Source organism: Sceloporus occidentalis, unplaced genomic scaffold, assembly GCF_023333645.1.
Source record: "Sceloporus occidentalis isolate IW3139 unplaced genomic scaffold, rSceOcc1.0.p SCAF_54, whole genome shotgun sequence".
NCBI classification, from domain to species: Eukaryota; Metazoa; Chordata; class Lepidosauria; order Squamata; family Phrynosomatidae; genus Sceloporus; species Sceloporus occidentalis.
Genome location: NW_028317034.1, coordinates 4871803 through 4888498, shown reverse-complemented (window position 1 = coordinate 4888498; position 16696 = coordinate 4871803). Strand labels below are relative to the sequence as shown.

Below are 16696 nucleotides of genomic sequence, written 5' to 3'. Positions count from 1 at the left end.
AGGGTCACAAGCCTTGTGAGGACACTTCAGTTCTAAGAAGAGCTTTTCTCAGCATTGCCCACCAGGATTATAGAAATCTAAGCGGCTAAGCCGTTTTCTAAATGCAGCCATCTCATCAAGCTAGAAACAAACAAGTCAACGCCATCTCTGACTGGGTTATATCCCTCGTGCTGTTGTAAATATATTATGTATACGTATAAACACATACAACTATGATGTATGAGGGTGACTTATATGCTAGATACTGAACACTGCTGTATAGTCACCGACAAGAAACATGATATTTAGTGCGCTTGTGTCTGTTCAATATACCGGAGTTCATTCGTGTAATTCTTGTGCAAAGTGTTAAAACTGGTACAATCGCCATAGCACCCAGTGCAATGCTCCATGTACAAATGGCCAATATATCATGGCAAAACATACATGGCCATAACTCAAAGAGTATGTTGGTTCCACTACTAGTGAAGGGGTAGTAAGAGGCCAGAATGAATGCACTTGGGCCCTAATGTCACAGTGTCGTGGAGGTCATGGATACTTGAGGCGCCATCTGGTGCAAAGAGCTCAAGATTAAAGACATTCATGTCCCGAAAAGAATGCAGAGAGTTCCGAAATATATTAAATGACAGAAAGTCGCTTAATTTAGCAAACTAAAAGCAAAACATTTGTATGCATTGCTTGTAGTCTACAAGTGCATCATGTTCTTTGTTTGCCCAGCGAGGGTTAAGTGTAAAAAGTACATGTGCTGCAAAGTGGTGTAATCACCATGCAGACCAAGGGAATGCTCCAATTAGTAGAAACATCCCATTGGTTGCCAAGGGGATTATATATAAATAATATTATGTATCCTTTGACCAAAACATTAATTTGTGCTAGGGTTTCAAAACTGCAGGCAAGCAGGAATATGTAGCAACTCTTGACAAAGAGGTCTGTTTAGAGATAAAGGGTTTCCATATTTATTTGTACTTTCCGTGCCACTCCCTCGGGCACCCTGGGAAGTTTATATTCCACACAGGGTGAATGAGCCAATATACTGCTTTATTTGGCACTGTATGTTAATGCACACTGTTTTACGAGCATGAACATTATGATCGGCACTTTGTTTTCTTTCCGTCCATTTGTTTCTGCTGATAACGTTTAGTTAGTCAAGAAGCACAAGTCCAGTTGGGTCCAGAGGGGGATTGTTGGCATCTCTTGCCACCGACGTTTCTGTAGTTTCCTGAGTTTAGATCCCTGCTGCTGTCAAACATTACTTCTATTAAGGTTTTTTTTTCTATGTAATCCTATAGAATGTAGCTGGAGGGCACATGACTGAATACTTATTTACTTATTTTTACAATAGTGAGAGATGGCATTTCAGAGACGTGGAAATCGGTGATCAATCAAGGTCTCCACTGAACTCTTATATACAAACAACATAGTAATCGTTATGAATACTAAATCAATAGTGGCCATATAATAAACAAACAAAAAAAAAAAATCAAAGACGTTTCAACAGAGAAAATCTGGCAACGTCAAGTGGGACTGCAGCTAAATGCAGACATGACCAGATGGCTGAACACTAAGTAGGCAGGATTATCCCGTCTCTTCATTTATCACTACAGTAAATTGCTTCCAACACTGCTGAATACCACAAGTGCAGATTTTTTTTCACCCTCATTAGAGAAAACAAAGAGTGAGGAAAGCAGAGGGTTAACAGTGACGGAAGACCTCTATGTCAGCCTTTCATGGGGTGGATGGCTATAAGTGGAAACACAGGGACTGCTTGTATCAGTACTACTATTATTAGAAGCATAAGAGCTTTTTTTTTGGTCTATGGCAACAACCTATCAGGATTTAGGCATTCAGTCATAAGAGGAATGATGTTTCTATCCCATACTGTAGAGATGTCAAACAAACATTCCCTTTCTCTAGTACTATACAAGCATTTAATATTTATGATTATATATCACTACAATGAATAAAACTGTATACGAGTAAAGCCAACATTAATGCAAATGCTTTTATGCACATCGTCATCCCAGTGAAAAGTACTTGGAAGACCTTCTTTTATCCCAAATAATCCTTTTGTATAGCGCTGCATAGTGTTTCATGGTTTTAAAAAAAAAAGGCTAGAGATAATAATGTTGTGTAAATAAGTCGAAAATAAAGGGGCATTTTCCCTTTATGACTTTAATTCCAAATATAAGCTATAAAGCAAAAACAGGAGTGTTAAGAGCATGCCAGACATCTCAGAACAATGAAGATACAGCAAGGAGGTGTCGGGCTGACAAATGGGGGCATCAGGCCCTGCTATACAACAGCTGTTGGATTTTGGGGTCTGGCAAACATAGCCTAATCCCAGAGTTACAGGCTTTACAACAGCTAACATCACACACATTCTTCACAAGAGTACTGGAGACACAGCAGCAAATCAATAGAGACGGTACGGTATCAGTTATACCCAAAAACTATATAATGTATTCATAAATTGCCACTATACCACATGTAAAGGCAACAGCCACAAAACATCAATAACAAAATTCATATATGTAGTCAGTTATGGACTACATATCCCATTATGCATCACTTTAGAGAAACCCTAGTGGCATGAACGATACCATTAAACAAAAGGCCTTATTTGCTAAAAAGAGCTTTATTATTATCATTATCTTTTATTTATATAGCGCCCACAATTTACACAGTGCTTCTTACAATACATATGTTGAAGGAGACTAAGACAAACCGACACATTAGGTGGAGAGAGCCCTGCTCGCAAGCTTACAATCTTGAGGGAATGGGGTGACAAACATAAGGAACAGAGAAAGGTGAGAGGTATTGTGGGGTTGTATCAGTGACAAGAAAGTCCTAGCAGTTAAGATGGTGCGGCTTCTCTGAAGAAGTGGGTTTTGAGCTTTTTCTTGAATGTTGGGAGGGTGAAAGCTGAAGGTTCGGTGGAAGTAGATTCCAGAGATATGGGGCAGCAAGAGTAAATACGGGAAAAGGAAGAGGTGATAAGTGAGGAGGAGAGCCTTAGTCCCTGGGAAGAACGGAAAGATTGAGTAGGGGAGTATTTTTTTTATGAGGGCAGAAAAGTATTGAGGAGCAGGGCCTTTATGTTAGTAAAAGTAGGGAAGCAGAAGACGAGTGGCGTGCAAGGAAGATAAGCCTAGCAGCAGCATTTAGGATGGACTGGAGAGGAGAGAGGAGAGACAGTGGAACGCCAACCAAAGAGTGTTGCAGTAGTCAAGATGGGACATGATAAGGTGCTAAATCTGGGTTTTTGTGGATTATTGGGTGAGGAATGGGTGGATACAAGAAATTTAGCAACCACGGCAGGTCAAACTGGAGCCAAAATGTAGCTACAAATAGCGTGTGGTATATCTGAGAAATATAAGTAACACCTTTGATTAATCTAAAATTATAAATAAGGCCTTATTGTTTATAACGTACATGTTAACAGTATTATTCCTGTATCAAGTGAAAAATATTCAGCAACACGTTTGTGGCAAAACTCCAGTTTGCGTGCATTTATAGAAACAAAATGAGAACACTGTATTTAATTAATTTAGGCTAAAGAACGGAAAAGGGAAATTAATTTATACACTGAACGTTAATAGCGCACACACACACACACAATGCAGATAAAACGTCACACCATTCATACAAAGCTTTACGGCCATTTGCACTGAGGTGACCCATCAGGAAGAGAAAACGTGATTACAATAGCTGAAAATGGAGAGCAAAGCCGTGCTAATGAGAGGGCTGCTATTGTTTCTATCAATTTACATGGCTCATGGTGTCAAACATTGTCTGTACATGAAGTTTCAAAGGCTCCCTGTAGTCAAATGAACAACCAATCAACCCATAATGTACTCAATAATGCGGAGGCAGATCCTTAATCAACAGACAAACACAAGAACTACTTGTATGGGGACCTCATGGCTCATAATAATTTTTAAAAATGGTGGTGTTAGTCTATTGTTTTTTTTCTTTTTTACAGTCCCAGCTTTTAGATAATACGTTTGCAGAACACTTAATATTTGCCATTTGTATGTGTTCTAGCTCCTGACTGGATCAGCTCAATGTAGTGTTTGGGAAGCCATCCAAAATAAAACATGACCAACAATGGCAGCTTTTGGGTCGCAGATAAAGGAAAGCGTATGGGACAAAATTAGCTTTCTAAGCTAAGGGTACATCACGTGGCAACCTCTCCTAAAACCACTTTTTGCCTAGTTGGTATTATTAATATTAACTTTTATTCATATATCGCCAATAATTCACGCTGCGCTTCTTACAATACATACATTCAAGGAGTATAACAAAGCTAGAACTGAGTCATATCGATACATTTGGTAAAGAGCGAAATCAAGAAGCTGTAACATGGGGACACAAACTATAGAACCAGAAGTAACCGGAAATTTGTGTGGCGGCTGAGATCACACAAAGGAAATAACCGAAACCCTTCAACTAATGTCCATCTTATTTTGATAAACAGCATATTACAGTCAGTATATCAGTGACTCACAAACACAAAGAACACAGAACTGAAGCTGCATTTTTCAGATTTCTAGAGGATGAGAAATATTTCATGAATTCAGCACCTCAATGTTTTCTCCATAAATTAGGTTGAATGATGTAGGATAAACCCTTAAATGTACCATAGGAGAAAAATAGTTTCCCCTTTCCTTGAGTTGCATAAATTTGATACAACAGATAAATGAGAACGTGAGTGAAGAAACATAACATACTACGGATTTGCATGGCATGTATTTTTTAACATAAGTTAAGTTTATTGCATTCTTCCCGCAGCGACTGATCAGGCTCTCTCGGTGCATTCCATGAATTGTTGCCCACTCCTCCATGCAGAACTACTTTAACTCAGGTCCTGCCAAACCACCTCAACGGGGTTTAGACTGACACAAGGAAGGCCTGACATTCTCTCGTGACATTCTTTGCTACAAAGCACACAATTCATGGTTCCTTCAGTGATGGCCAGCTGTCCAACCCAGGTTGGCCACTGCTATAATGTTCCTAACGTGGAAAGCATTATTTGCTTTTTCTTGGACATAACTGTGGCATAAAAGTCCCACATCTTACTCATCTGTCCATAAAGTGTTCCAGAACTCTAGGCAAGTGTTCGTGTTTGCTCAATATCCTTCTGATGGTCATGAACGGTGACCCAAGAGGCCAGAAAGACCTGTAGTTTCCAGGGTTTTGTTCTAATCTTTTTCTCAGTGATCCCCTCTAGAAATTCCTACAACTCACAAAAATCTGAACAAACTCATGAAAAATATGCAAAACAAAAAAAACACCTGAAACAGGTGACTCTCTACACATATTCACAAGAGTAATATTTATGTTATGATAACGAAAATGACTGCTTAAATCATCCCTAAAACGTCAGCGTTTTGAGACTTCCCTGGCATTGAAAAGGTTAAATCTCATCGTGATTTACGGCCGATGAAGACACCGACTCATATCCTGTGTGTCAGAGATTCAGCCTATGGCACATGGAGTGTTCCTGTGTGAATAAAAGGAAATCAGTACATGAGAATACATGTCTTTCTTCACACATAACTTCTTCTCACAAAAAGAAACGGTGCAAGGAAAGTGCTCCAGCTCTGCCAGTGCATGCTCACAGACCGCTCTGCTCTCCAGATCCCGGTCAGGATGTCTACGGCCCATCTAGTCTGCCCATTTGGCCTGATGTAGGGACTCGGACCTTAATCAGTCCTTGGTCTCGTCTTAGATTCAGGACAGATTTATGCCTATCCCCCATGTTTATATTCCCTCGCTGTGTTAGCCTCTACCACTTCTGCTGGGAGGCTGTTCCATTTATCTACCATACTCGCAGGTTCATAGGCAAACATAGCAGCTGCTAGAGGGGGAACTGCTAGTGCTAAGACGCTGTAATTAAACAGGAAAACTCTCACCTTCTACCCAACTACCAACAAATGTCATGCTGCCATTAATTAGACAATAGAACAACGTGAACTCATGAATAATAAAATATGACTTAGAAAACTGTAATGCCATATGTATTATTCATAATCATTTACTCTCCAGATGGCGGATATTTGCTTTTTGCTTTTAATCCAGGCCTAAGCTTTGAAAACATCACTACGTGTATTTACAATGGGACACATCGCACACGCAACCAGGTTTCATCCAAAGTGCACATAAAACAACGTGTTCTCCAAACAACAACAACAGAGCAACCGGACAAAAAACAAGGACATCTGCGACACCCGAGAAGCTTGGTATAAGGGGAGTATAGATCTAGAACGTCAATACACGGGCCCTGGGGTGAGATGAATTACAACAAAGAGCCCAATATCATTGTGACATCAGGATGTGACATCAGGATTTCAGAGTTGCTGGCTTTATTTCATTAGTCACATAAAATACCACGCATCCCGCTTCCGGCACTAAAGCCACCGCGCGCGTGGTCGGACACACCGTGTGTGGCAATTCATAAAAGGATGATAAAAATTAAAATGCATGGTTATAATGTCTGTGGATAATAAAAATTAAGAAATAGCTTGTAATTGCATGATAGAATAATTAAAAGCATCTGATTGCATTATCTGCTTGAAAGCAGTTTTGACTCCCACTGATCCTCAATAATAAGCATCCAGCTCAGTATGGAGATTACCAAATCCCCAGAGCCGATCTGCAAGGAGGATCCTATTCATGTGAAACCGTGAAGAATTCAATCGCCCTGATGGCGCTGTCTACACCTGATCTCAGGCGACAGGGGGGGGGACAGAAGCGTCGGGCAAACAAAGGCATCCGCGCGATGGCAGGCAGCTGGAAAAATCCAATCTAATTAAGATACTATTGCTATTGGCAACATTAGGCTTGCCGTTCATGGCCATAGTTTTTATGAGGTCTAGGTAAATATGCTATCTGCTTGGCTTATTGCATAGACTATTATGGTCCATTTTTCTCCGCTTACAGAACAAACTATTCTAGCAAAAGTTTGGAAAATTCTGGGTGGCCCATTTGAAAACAGAACACGTCATTAAAGCTAAAGTGAAATATCGAAGTGATAACAATGTAATTGGAAAAGCATCAAAGCAAAGCAAGCTATAGTCAACTTTTACAATCGCTTCTCATTCCAAATGTTGTGCTCTTAACCACAGGTGCTCTATAGCCTATGTAAGTAAACGGTTTTAGTTAAATGTGTGAGATAACACTTCAAGAATTAAGTAAACATGATGCAGGGCCCAGCTTAGCCCTTCGCGCAGGAATAAGCTCAGTGGCGTTCATAAACCAGGGGGATGAATCTCCTCTCACTGCATCTCACGGTTTAGTGAATGCAGCCCCAATTCCCCCGGCTAGGATTGCTAGGAAATGATCATCTCCAGGGAAGGTCTCTACTTCTACTTTTTATTCTCAGACATGATGTAATATGGGTTAGAAATACCTCATAATAGAGATGAAAACACCTTTTTTTAAATGATCGCAGCTAAAAAGCAATAAAATGAGCCTAAAGTAATAGACAGAGATATTTAGAGCACAGCAGGACGATATCATGAACAAAATGTATACTAATGAGAAAGCGACAGCACATTACCTTACACAAGCTCCAGCTGGGCTGTAATTATCACACGCGAGTTAATGCCCCCCTACTCCATTCACATGCCAGCTGTCCCACGGCAGTAAATATTAAAGGGCAGATGCAGAGACATTATGGCTCTCTTGTCACTGATACAGACACTGAACCCACAGACCCACGGGGGGATTAGTAAACACAACTAAGGGGGTTTTCCTGCAAAGGGTACCTGATCCCAAGGATGGTAACACTTTGGAAGTGCATTCTTCAAACAGAAAATAGCAATAGTAATACTAATGCACCGACCTAGATGTTGCAGCCCTGTTGCTGCAGCTGCCCTTATCCTCTGTGGTCTGACAATTCTTAAAGCAGCAGTATTGATCAATCCATTAAATATTTGGGAAATATACATTAATGATAATCAATTTACTAAACACCACATCAATTAGTGAAACAATAATCCATTTGATAAGCTAATAAACACATATACACATTGACTAACACTACAGTATACGCGCGCGCACGCGCACATACACACACACACACACACACACTACACCTGCCCTAACATTGTGTGTAAACCTGTCTCAACCAGAGCTTGCACTCTTTTTGAATTGTCACAACGAGGGCACCTCGGTAATCGACCACTTGGGTGTACTGCACCGTGCAGGGGATGGTCCCGAGCGTACCCCATGATGGCAGCCCAGGCAAGTGTTCACCATGTTCTGCAAGACTCTAAGGGCCAAGAATTGATTTCTCGTCACCATGGCAACCTGGTGCCTGGAGTTTGCCAAGCCCTGCATTAAAGTGCATATGCCAGCTCCCTTTAAAGCAGATATGTTACTGTTCCTAAAAGCAATGCAGATTAAAATAAGCACTATGTATTTGAAAACCCTCTTAACGTGTAAACCACGGGGAAAAGTATCTTAACTAGGGCTGCAGCAACTAATCGATAAAATCGATAATCGATTTTTATCGACTATAAGAGGGTTTTTTTCCAGAGCAAATGCTCTGAAAAACTCCTCTCCTTATATAATCCGACCTCAAACAGAGATAGGATTATAACACTAGAATCCAGATCCCCCGCAACGCTGCAGGAGACCTGGATTCCCCTCACTGTCGGCCGGTGGGTGTCCGTGCGATGCGCAGAGACAACTTCCGTCTTTCCCCTCCACCTCCCCCTGGGGCTCCTACGATGCAGCACCAGCATCACATGATGTAGAAGCCCCAGCGGAAGTAAAGGGGAGTAACATCGTGCAGACCCCCACCAGCTGACAGAGAATCGAGGTCTCCTGCAGAGGATCATTCTCTCTGTCAGCTGGTGGGGGTCTGCGCGATGTGCGCAGACAGCCTCCGTTACTCCCACCCTCCCATACACCATTCTGCCTCCTCCCCCCTCCCATACACCCCTCTGCCTCTCTACCTGACTCCCTGGTGTCTTGTGAACCTCCGTTGCTGACAGGAGGCAGAGTGGTGTATGGGAGGGGGGAGAGAGGCAGAGTGGTGTATGGGAGGGGGGAGAGAGGCAGAGTGGTGTTTGGGAGGGGGGAGAGAGGCAGAGTGGTGTATGGGAGGGGGGAGAGAGGCAGAGTGGTGTTTGGGAGGGGGGAGAGAGGCAGAGTGGTGTATGGGAGGGGGGAGGCGGCAGAGTGGTGTATGTGAGGGGGGAGAGAGGCAGAGTGGTGTATGGGAGGGGGGGAGGCGGCAGAGTGATGTATGGGAGGGGGGAGGCATCAGAGTGGTGTATGGGAGGGGGGAGGCATCAGAGTGGTGTATGGGAGGGGGGGGAGGCGTCAGAGTGGTGTATGGGTGAGTTATAGTGGTGTAAGGGTATGTAATGAATTTCAGGGAGGTAAAGTGGTGTATAGGGGAAGGTAGAGTGGTGTATGTGGGGTATAATGAATTTCAGAATGGCATATCTGGGGAGGCAGAGTGGTGAATCAGGGAGTATAATGAATTTCAGGGTGATGCAGGCCATTTATGGGGGGCGGAGTGGCATATCAGGGTGCACAGTGGCATATAGGGGGGTATAAGGCATAAATGGGGGCGAGTGGCATATTGGAAGTTATAAGGCATATCAGGGGGGCACAGTGGGTATAAGGCATATCGATATTAGGCATATCAGGGGGGCACAAGACATATCTGGGGGTAAAAGGTATATCAGGGGGCTCAGTTGCATAACACTGGCATATAAGAAGTATAAGGCATATCGTGGGCACAGTGGAATCTCTGGCATATAGGAGGTATAAGGCATATCTGGGGGCAGAGTGGCAAGCTGGGGGTCAGCTGTGCATAACTGGGGGCAGTTTGGTAAATAAAAGAAAATATAAACAAGGCTTTTTTCTCAGTTTTTAAATATGAAAAATAGTTAACATATGAATTAATATTTACTAATAACTTTGTATTAAAACCTAGTTTGAGAAACACTGTTTGGGTTCTTGTAGCTTTTATTATTATGTCAGTAAAATAAGAAGGGGAATAGGGAAATGCTATTGTGAAAAAGAGATGAAAGTGTAAATTTTAAGTTTCTTATTATATTATTTTAAATTTAAAAAAAATGTGATTTTTTTATCCGATTAACCGATTAATTGAAAAAATAATCGGCCAACTAATCGATTATTAAAATAATCGTTAGTTGCAGCCCTAATCTTAACCTTTTCTCAGGATCTGTATTTTTTTTACTCTAATATGGATTCATCACTGGTGAGACATGAAACTATCCTATTAAGTTTATAATGCATGCTGTACCACATTCTTTACAGCGACTGAAAACCAATAAGGTATACACACTATAGGTAGGTCTATTAAATGGATGTAGTTAAGCACAGGTCGATGTTACCAGTGGAGTTTGGCAAATTCAGTTTTCCAACATTGCGCATGTACATCCAATGCCTCAGTCAAAGCACCACAACTAGAGTCTGGCTTAGCTACAATTAGCGATAGTAAATGTGGAAGAAGATTAAATAGATTTCAATTATAGCAACAAGCAGTGTGAAAGGAGATCCCGTTCAGCCAGCGTCTGCCTCGCAGCTGGTCAAGTCCAGCAGTTTTAGACATTAGGTCACAGGCTACAAATTTATTAAAATAAACTTATATGAAAAACAAAAACAAAGAAAGTCGTCATTTAAAAATAAAACTCACAAGAGCCGGCAATGACCAAGACCAAACGGCAAGCAATTTTTAAGATTTATTATTTAGGTGAAAGTGGAACTGCTCTATATAGTCTAACTGTACCATTGGAGGTGACTGTATCAGACTTGTGCACATGCATTCTAAACACAGACATTAATACGTAGTTGGTTCCCCCCTTTGCAGCTATAACAGCTTCTACTCTTCTGGGAAGCAAGGTCCATAACACATGGTTGGGTGAGCTTGGTGTGGAATAACTTTACTGGCCCGTACAGAGCCCTGACCTTAACCCCATCAAAAATCTTTGGGATGAACTGGAATGGATGTCCAGTTCACCAACATCAGTGACCTCACAAATGTTCTACTGGATGAACGGGCAAAGAAGAGTGGGAGATGTTATAGCTGTGGCCAACTAATAATATTAATGTATTTAGAATGTGATGTCATAAAAGTCCCTGTTGGTGTAATCGTCGGGTGTCCCAACACTTTTGTCTTTATAGAGCATCACCACTCTGCGTCAAACGCTGATGTCACAGTCTCACAGACACAGAACATGCGCTGTGGAGGGAGATGCTTTCACCACTGAGACAGCAGTAGGCACAGAACCACTCCACACAGATTTGAGATAGATTTGAAACAGGGTGGGATACCTGCTGTCAATTTCCTGACGGGCATATATATATATATATATATATATATATATATATATATATATATATATATATATATATATATATATATATTTGCTTTTTGACACACAGAGAGAAGCAGTGGGAACATATGTTTACACATTCTTGCTGCTTTCCAAATTGCTGACCCAAGCCACCGCCTGCCATGCCATCCTTCCAGAAGCAGCTAGGTGCTTGCAGCAATTGTGAGGAGAGGACAGGCAGTCCTTTGCAGCGTTTGATACAGAACCACAATACAGCAAACCAGGAGTGCGGGGGGGGGGGGGGGGGCATTCAACCGCTGCTTGCTTTAAAGGCCACAATTAACAACACTAACCTGGAAGAATTTGGAAAAGAAGGCTATAAAATTTTTTTATTGTAGATACTAACAGAATGGTTCCATTGACTGACGGTAATTTTAAGGGTGTATATATAATTACACAATTCTGTAAATACGTTTTAATACAGTGTCTGTTCCAACCATACAGAGGTGTAAAAAAAAAAAAAATGCACATAAACAACAATTCTGGTGCCATGGTAGAAGTAGCAAAAAGATCATTACACTCATATGGATGTTGCTGCTTCACTTTCATCGCATTGCTATGGCTATTTTTAAAACGTCATACTCATGACCTATTGTGTCAATTCCTTGTATACCTTTATTTTCTAGACAGAAGAGTCCAGCATGACTTACAAAAGAACTGCTTTGTAAAAAGTCATCTGAAATGTCCTTCTCATAACAACGTCTCCCAGGACTCACAAGACCATCTCATGTTTCTAAATGCCCAAAATCTAGCTCATTGTAACATCATCCCGCAGGTGACCTTGTCAGATGAGGCTGTGATAAAACCTCAGGCTTAGGAGGGGGAAACCACTGCTATTGCGCTTACAATCAGACTATTCAAAACATAGTCAAATCAATTAGACTAGTAGAACCAATATTTCTAAAGATCTACCGTACACTTAATTTAGTGGGCGGAAAAAAACGCTACTCAAACGTCACATTTATATTTCCCCACTGTGAGCAAAGTTCTACTCATGGCTGATGCCACAACATTTAAGGTGAAACAAATCTGATTTCATACAAGAACCATTTAACATCATCTTTACGTATAACCTGAAACTCATGAGGCCAACTATGACTAGACAAGCGAGGCAATCCTCTCTGGTAGTTGCGCGCATTCAACCAAGCTATCCTTTTGGACGTATGGTGTAAATACGCTCCAGAACTTTACTGCACCGTGTGCGGAGGGCAATATGTTGCTGATTCAGTATCGTGCATCTGTGAAAGGAGCATCATTTTTTGAATTCCAGAAAAAGAGGAACGTCACAGCAAAGCTCTGGACGGAATGCGGCTCATTCTGGCCAGGACGATCCCAGGCAGGTGAACATTTTCTTCCTGAACGTCTAAAACAGTTGGAGTTGTTTGGTAGAATCATACAGCTCTGGTATTTAAAGATGCTGTTCCACTCAGACAAGCCAGCACACCTTAAACAATCTTTAATTTTATTTCCTTCACTTAAATCACATATAGACTAAAATACCGTATTTGCTCGATTATAAGACAAGGTTTTTTTTTTCCCCCGGGCAAATGTGGGTGGAAATACACACTCACCCATGTTTTATACATATTCATATATTAATAATAAAAGCATATTGTATATTAGAAGCCCACCCTCTGTGTATACAACAGAAGCAAGCACTCAAAAGTCCTGCTCAACATCTACACAATTCTTCCACGTCAAGTCATCTCCTCCGGCTTGTTGGTTACCACTTCAATGTAAATTTATTAATTTACGGGGCATTGGTAAGCATGAGCTGAGGACAGCGGTAAATACTTCATACCACAAAACTAATTAGTGAACTAGTTGGGCCACCTGAGGTAAAACAGTCACTGCGAGCAGGGCTCTCTCCACCTAATATGTCGGTTTGTCTTAGTCTGCCAATTCTCGTCTTGTCATACCCCTTGCATATATGTATTGTATGAAGCGCTGCGTAAATTGTTGGCGCTATAGAAATAAAAGATAATAATAACTTCCATTTCTGCATTTATACAGATCAAACACTGATTTACAAACAAAATCAACATCTAGAAGTAGTATATTATAAATAGTTATAATAGTTAGATTATGCTAAAAAACAATTAACCAGGGCCAAAACAGCTTTCCGATTCAACGTGCACTGTTAGGAGTTAAAGTTCACTTTGTAACGGCAGTTAAATTATTTTTGTTACTGTGCCTTACTGACCCATGTAGAATTATCTGGCAAAAACAGGTTTATCAAGATAGTCGCACAGGAAACAGCAAATCATAACATACTATAGAACTTCCTGTAGAAACAGGAAGCTTAGCTTCAAATACAAAAAACAAAACTCTCTAAACTGCCCGCGTACTCGTAACGTATACACAAACACTACCGCACAACGGCTGCATACTAATGCCAGGAAGATTAATGTTTTCAAAGTAAAATAAACAATCCTACTGACTTGCAAACAAGTTGGGGATTTTTTTTTCTAATTATTGGAATGTTACAACTGGAGTTTCTCTCCATAATAAGCACTTCTGTAATAAATATCACAACACGTCCTGTTCTACTGAACGTTGTGTGTCGGGGTGGCATTTAAACATTAAAAATTACCACACATCAACCTCTTAAGATTTATTTTAATCATGATCAAAGTAACTCAATTACACAAAAAGGAATTCACAAAAATTACCAATGTTGTTGAGATGTTGTTGAATGACACATATATTTGCCTTACAAGGGGGCACTTCAACTGCTAGCAGAGTGTAACATTTTAATGTACCTTTTTCTTTTCCCATTCAAAATGGGACTCATGAGAACTGGGTCTTTTCCCAGTCACCCCAGGTCTGTCCCTTACAAGAGATGCTGTCAGCCAAAGATTTTTCTAGCTCAGCATACTTTGCGCAATATTTTTAGGGGCTCTTAAACCTGCTATACACATGCACGTTTGCCCCCCTTATTGGTTTTAATGCATTTGTGCTGGCAGTGATTGGCTTCGAGCACCCATAAACTGGCAGGCATTGCCAGTACTTCATAATGCGCTCGTGAGACAGTGGCCTATTGATGCACAGTTTGAAAAGCTAAAACTAGAGTAGTTACCATAGGAACCAGTGTGTTTTTGCTACTTATGGAATTAGGCTCCTGCTTTGCCTTAATCGAAAGGGTGTATATATTATATATATGTAGTGAAGCATTTGACCAAAACCTCACTCCTCAGAGATGCCACAAGTTTGACAGAAGAATAAGAAAAGTGAAGGGGAGTATCAACAGTCTATAGAAGAAGGATAACGATATAGTGTGGAGTAACTGGGATGGAGGATGACCTAAATGATATGAAGTGATAAGTGATCAAAAGAAAAGATTGTGGAATGGGATGGCTAAAAATGAAATAACTCTGGCATAAGTCTAGGGTACGCAATGATAATTTATATAAAAGGTGATTATTTAAAAAAACAAGAATGAAAAACACATGGTCAAGGAATGCGAAGGCTAACTATACAAGGTTGAGTAAATAAGGATTATGCACCTAGTTGGTAAGAGTAAAACTGAGAATAGCAACAACAGTCTTAAGTTTGTGAGACAACAAGAACGGGAATAGGGTTCACTGAGACAGAACAAAGTTAATGATGTGTGTGTGTGTGCATGGTAGAACGCAAAAGCATGGTGCAAACGAGGTCCTACAGGGTATTTTACTTCACAAGTCTCAGCCTACAAACATCATTTCACAGAAAAAAGCAATTCATATGACTTAAGATTGACCAACAAATTATAGACCTGATAGGCCTAAAAAAAACCAAAAAAAAAACAACAACATTTAGAAAGCACATTCTAGCTTACCTTCCAGGCTGTCAGAGCAGGAGGTCCCAATTCCAGTATCTCCACTGTCAGATGTAATACTCAGTCTTCGTACGTGGCTGCTTCTGCCGGTGGATGTACCTGGTGCAGCATGCCACAGCGTATCAGAACCAGGAAGCCACCCTGAGGATGGGAAATCAGAGCCTGGGGACCACACAAAGAGAATGGTCACATCAAACATGATCACTGTAACATGGCAGTACAGGATCAAGCCTGCATGTGGCATGTACATTTCATACACACACATAATATACATGCATATTTTCAGTAGTAAGAACTGTACACAATTCTAGATTTCTCAGAAGACTATGTACCAAATGCATTTGTTCTAACTCTCAGGCCACATGATCCTGCCTCTTCTGAAGACATAAATGAGGCTTTTCCCCAACGTTTAATCTGGCTACATTTCCAAAATAAATCTTTCGGTAAACAGCATGCAGAAAGAAAAACACGGCAGCATAAAGATATTTTAATCAAAGATTTGCATATTTCCGGTCTCTTCAGTGCAGTATACAATATATCCAAGCAAGCAACTGACCTCCCCCTTTCTAATTGGTTATTAATTTAACAGCTTTTTAAATCTATATAAAATGGTTTATAACGGGCGCAGAAAACAGGAAACAGAAGGCGGTCTATACAGGCACCCACAAAGGAAATTTAATTTCACAAGATGCACTTAGAAATTTTTTTCAATAAAATAAAAAGCTGATGGTGTGTAGATAATGGTCACGTACATCCATCTTTCATGTTTAACTGATGCATGTTGGTTTTGTTGACAGACACTTTATCTCTATACTTCATGTTATCATCCTGCCTATATAAGTGACTTGAAATACATGTCCCAGAGAATAAGGCCATGCAACAATGAGTTTTGAGAATAAATGGGTAAATCTGCATTTCCAATGGTGAATTTGGTAGTCCAAAGGCAAAAGATGTCCAGCCACCTAGGTCTCCCATGGTGGTCCATAAATTCAAATTAACATTGCCAGGACATTTTCGTTATATGGAAAGTATTATCCTGGTCCAGCAGCTTATCCAAAGGAAGAAAAGCCAGCTTTTAGACATAAAGAAGCAAATAAAAGCCAGCAAGGTGCAACCAATAAGCTAAAACTAATGCCCAGAACACAGGAAACCGATTGTCACAAGAAAACTTTAACCTACCCTTTATCAATACACCGCTTAATATGCTGGGCATTTATAACTTTTAATTGACACATCACTCCCTAGTGTTCTGTTATACAGAACTTATCTGATGCCAATGAAGAGCACATTTAACTTAAACTTACCTAAAATGTGCTCATGCAGTAACTGGCTCATCCTTCTTTAGGGTCTTCTAGGTGAATTAAGTCCCGTCTATGAACTTGTTTTCTCAGATCGAAGTAAACATAAGAGTGTCCCCTACGTTCCCAGGGCCCTTTGCAACCACCAAATTTACTATGGTCCATCATGTATATACTAGTTCAAGCTTCCTAGCATTGCATCC

At 40.7% G+C, this 16696-nt stretch overlaps 1 protein-coding gene across 1 annotated transcript in view; it reads right to left on the bottom strand.

The window, feature by feature from the left end:
• Positions 1-16014, bottom strand: part of LOC149288046 (centrosomal protein of 85 kDa-like) — a 62919-nt gene extending 46905 nt beyond the window's left edge. The window contains exons 1-2 of the mRNA XM_089492175.1: positions 15948-16014; positions 15196-15357 (exon numbers count right to left, since the gene is read on the bottom strand). Coding sequence (XP_089348301.1) covers positions 15196-15357; positions 15948-16014 — 229 coding nt within the window. The remainder of the gene's footprint in view (positions 1-15195; positions 15358-15947) is intronic.
• Positions 16015-16696: the final 682 nt, after the last annotated feature.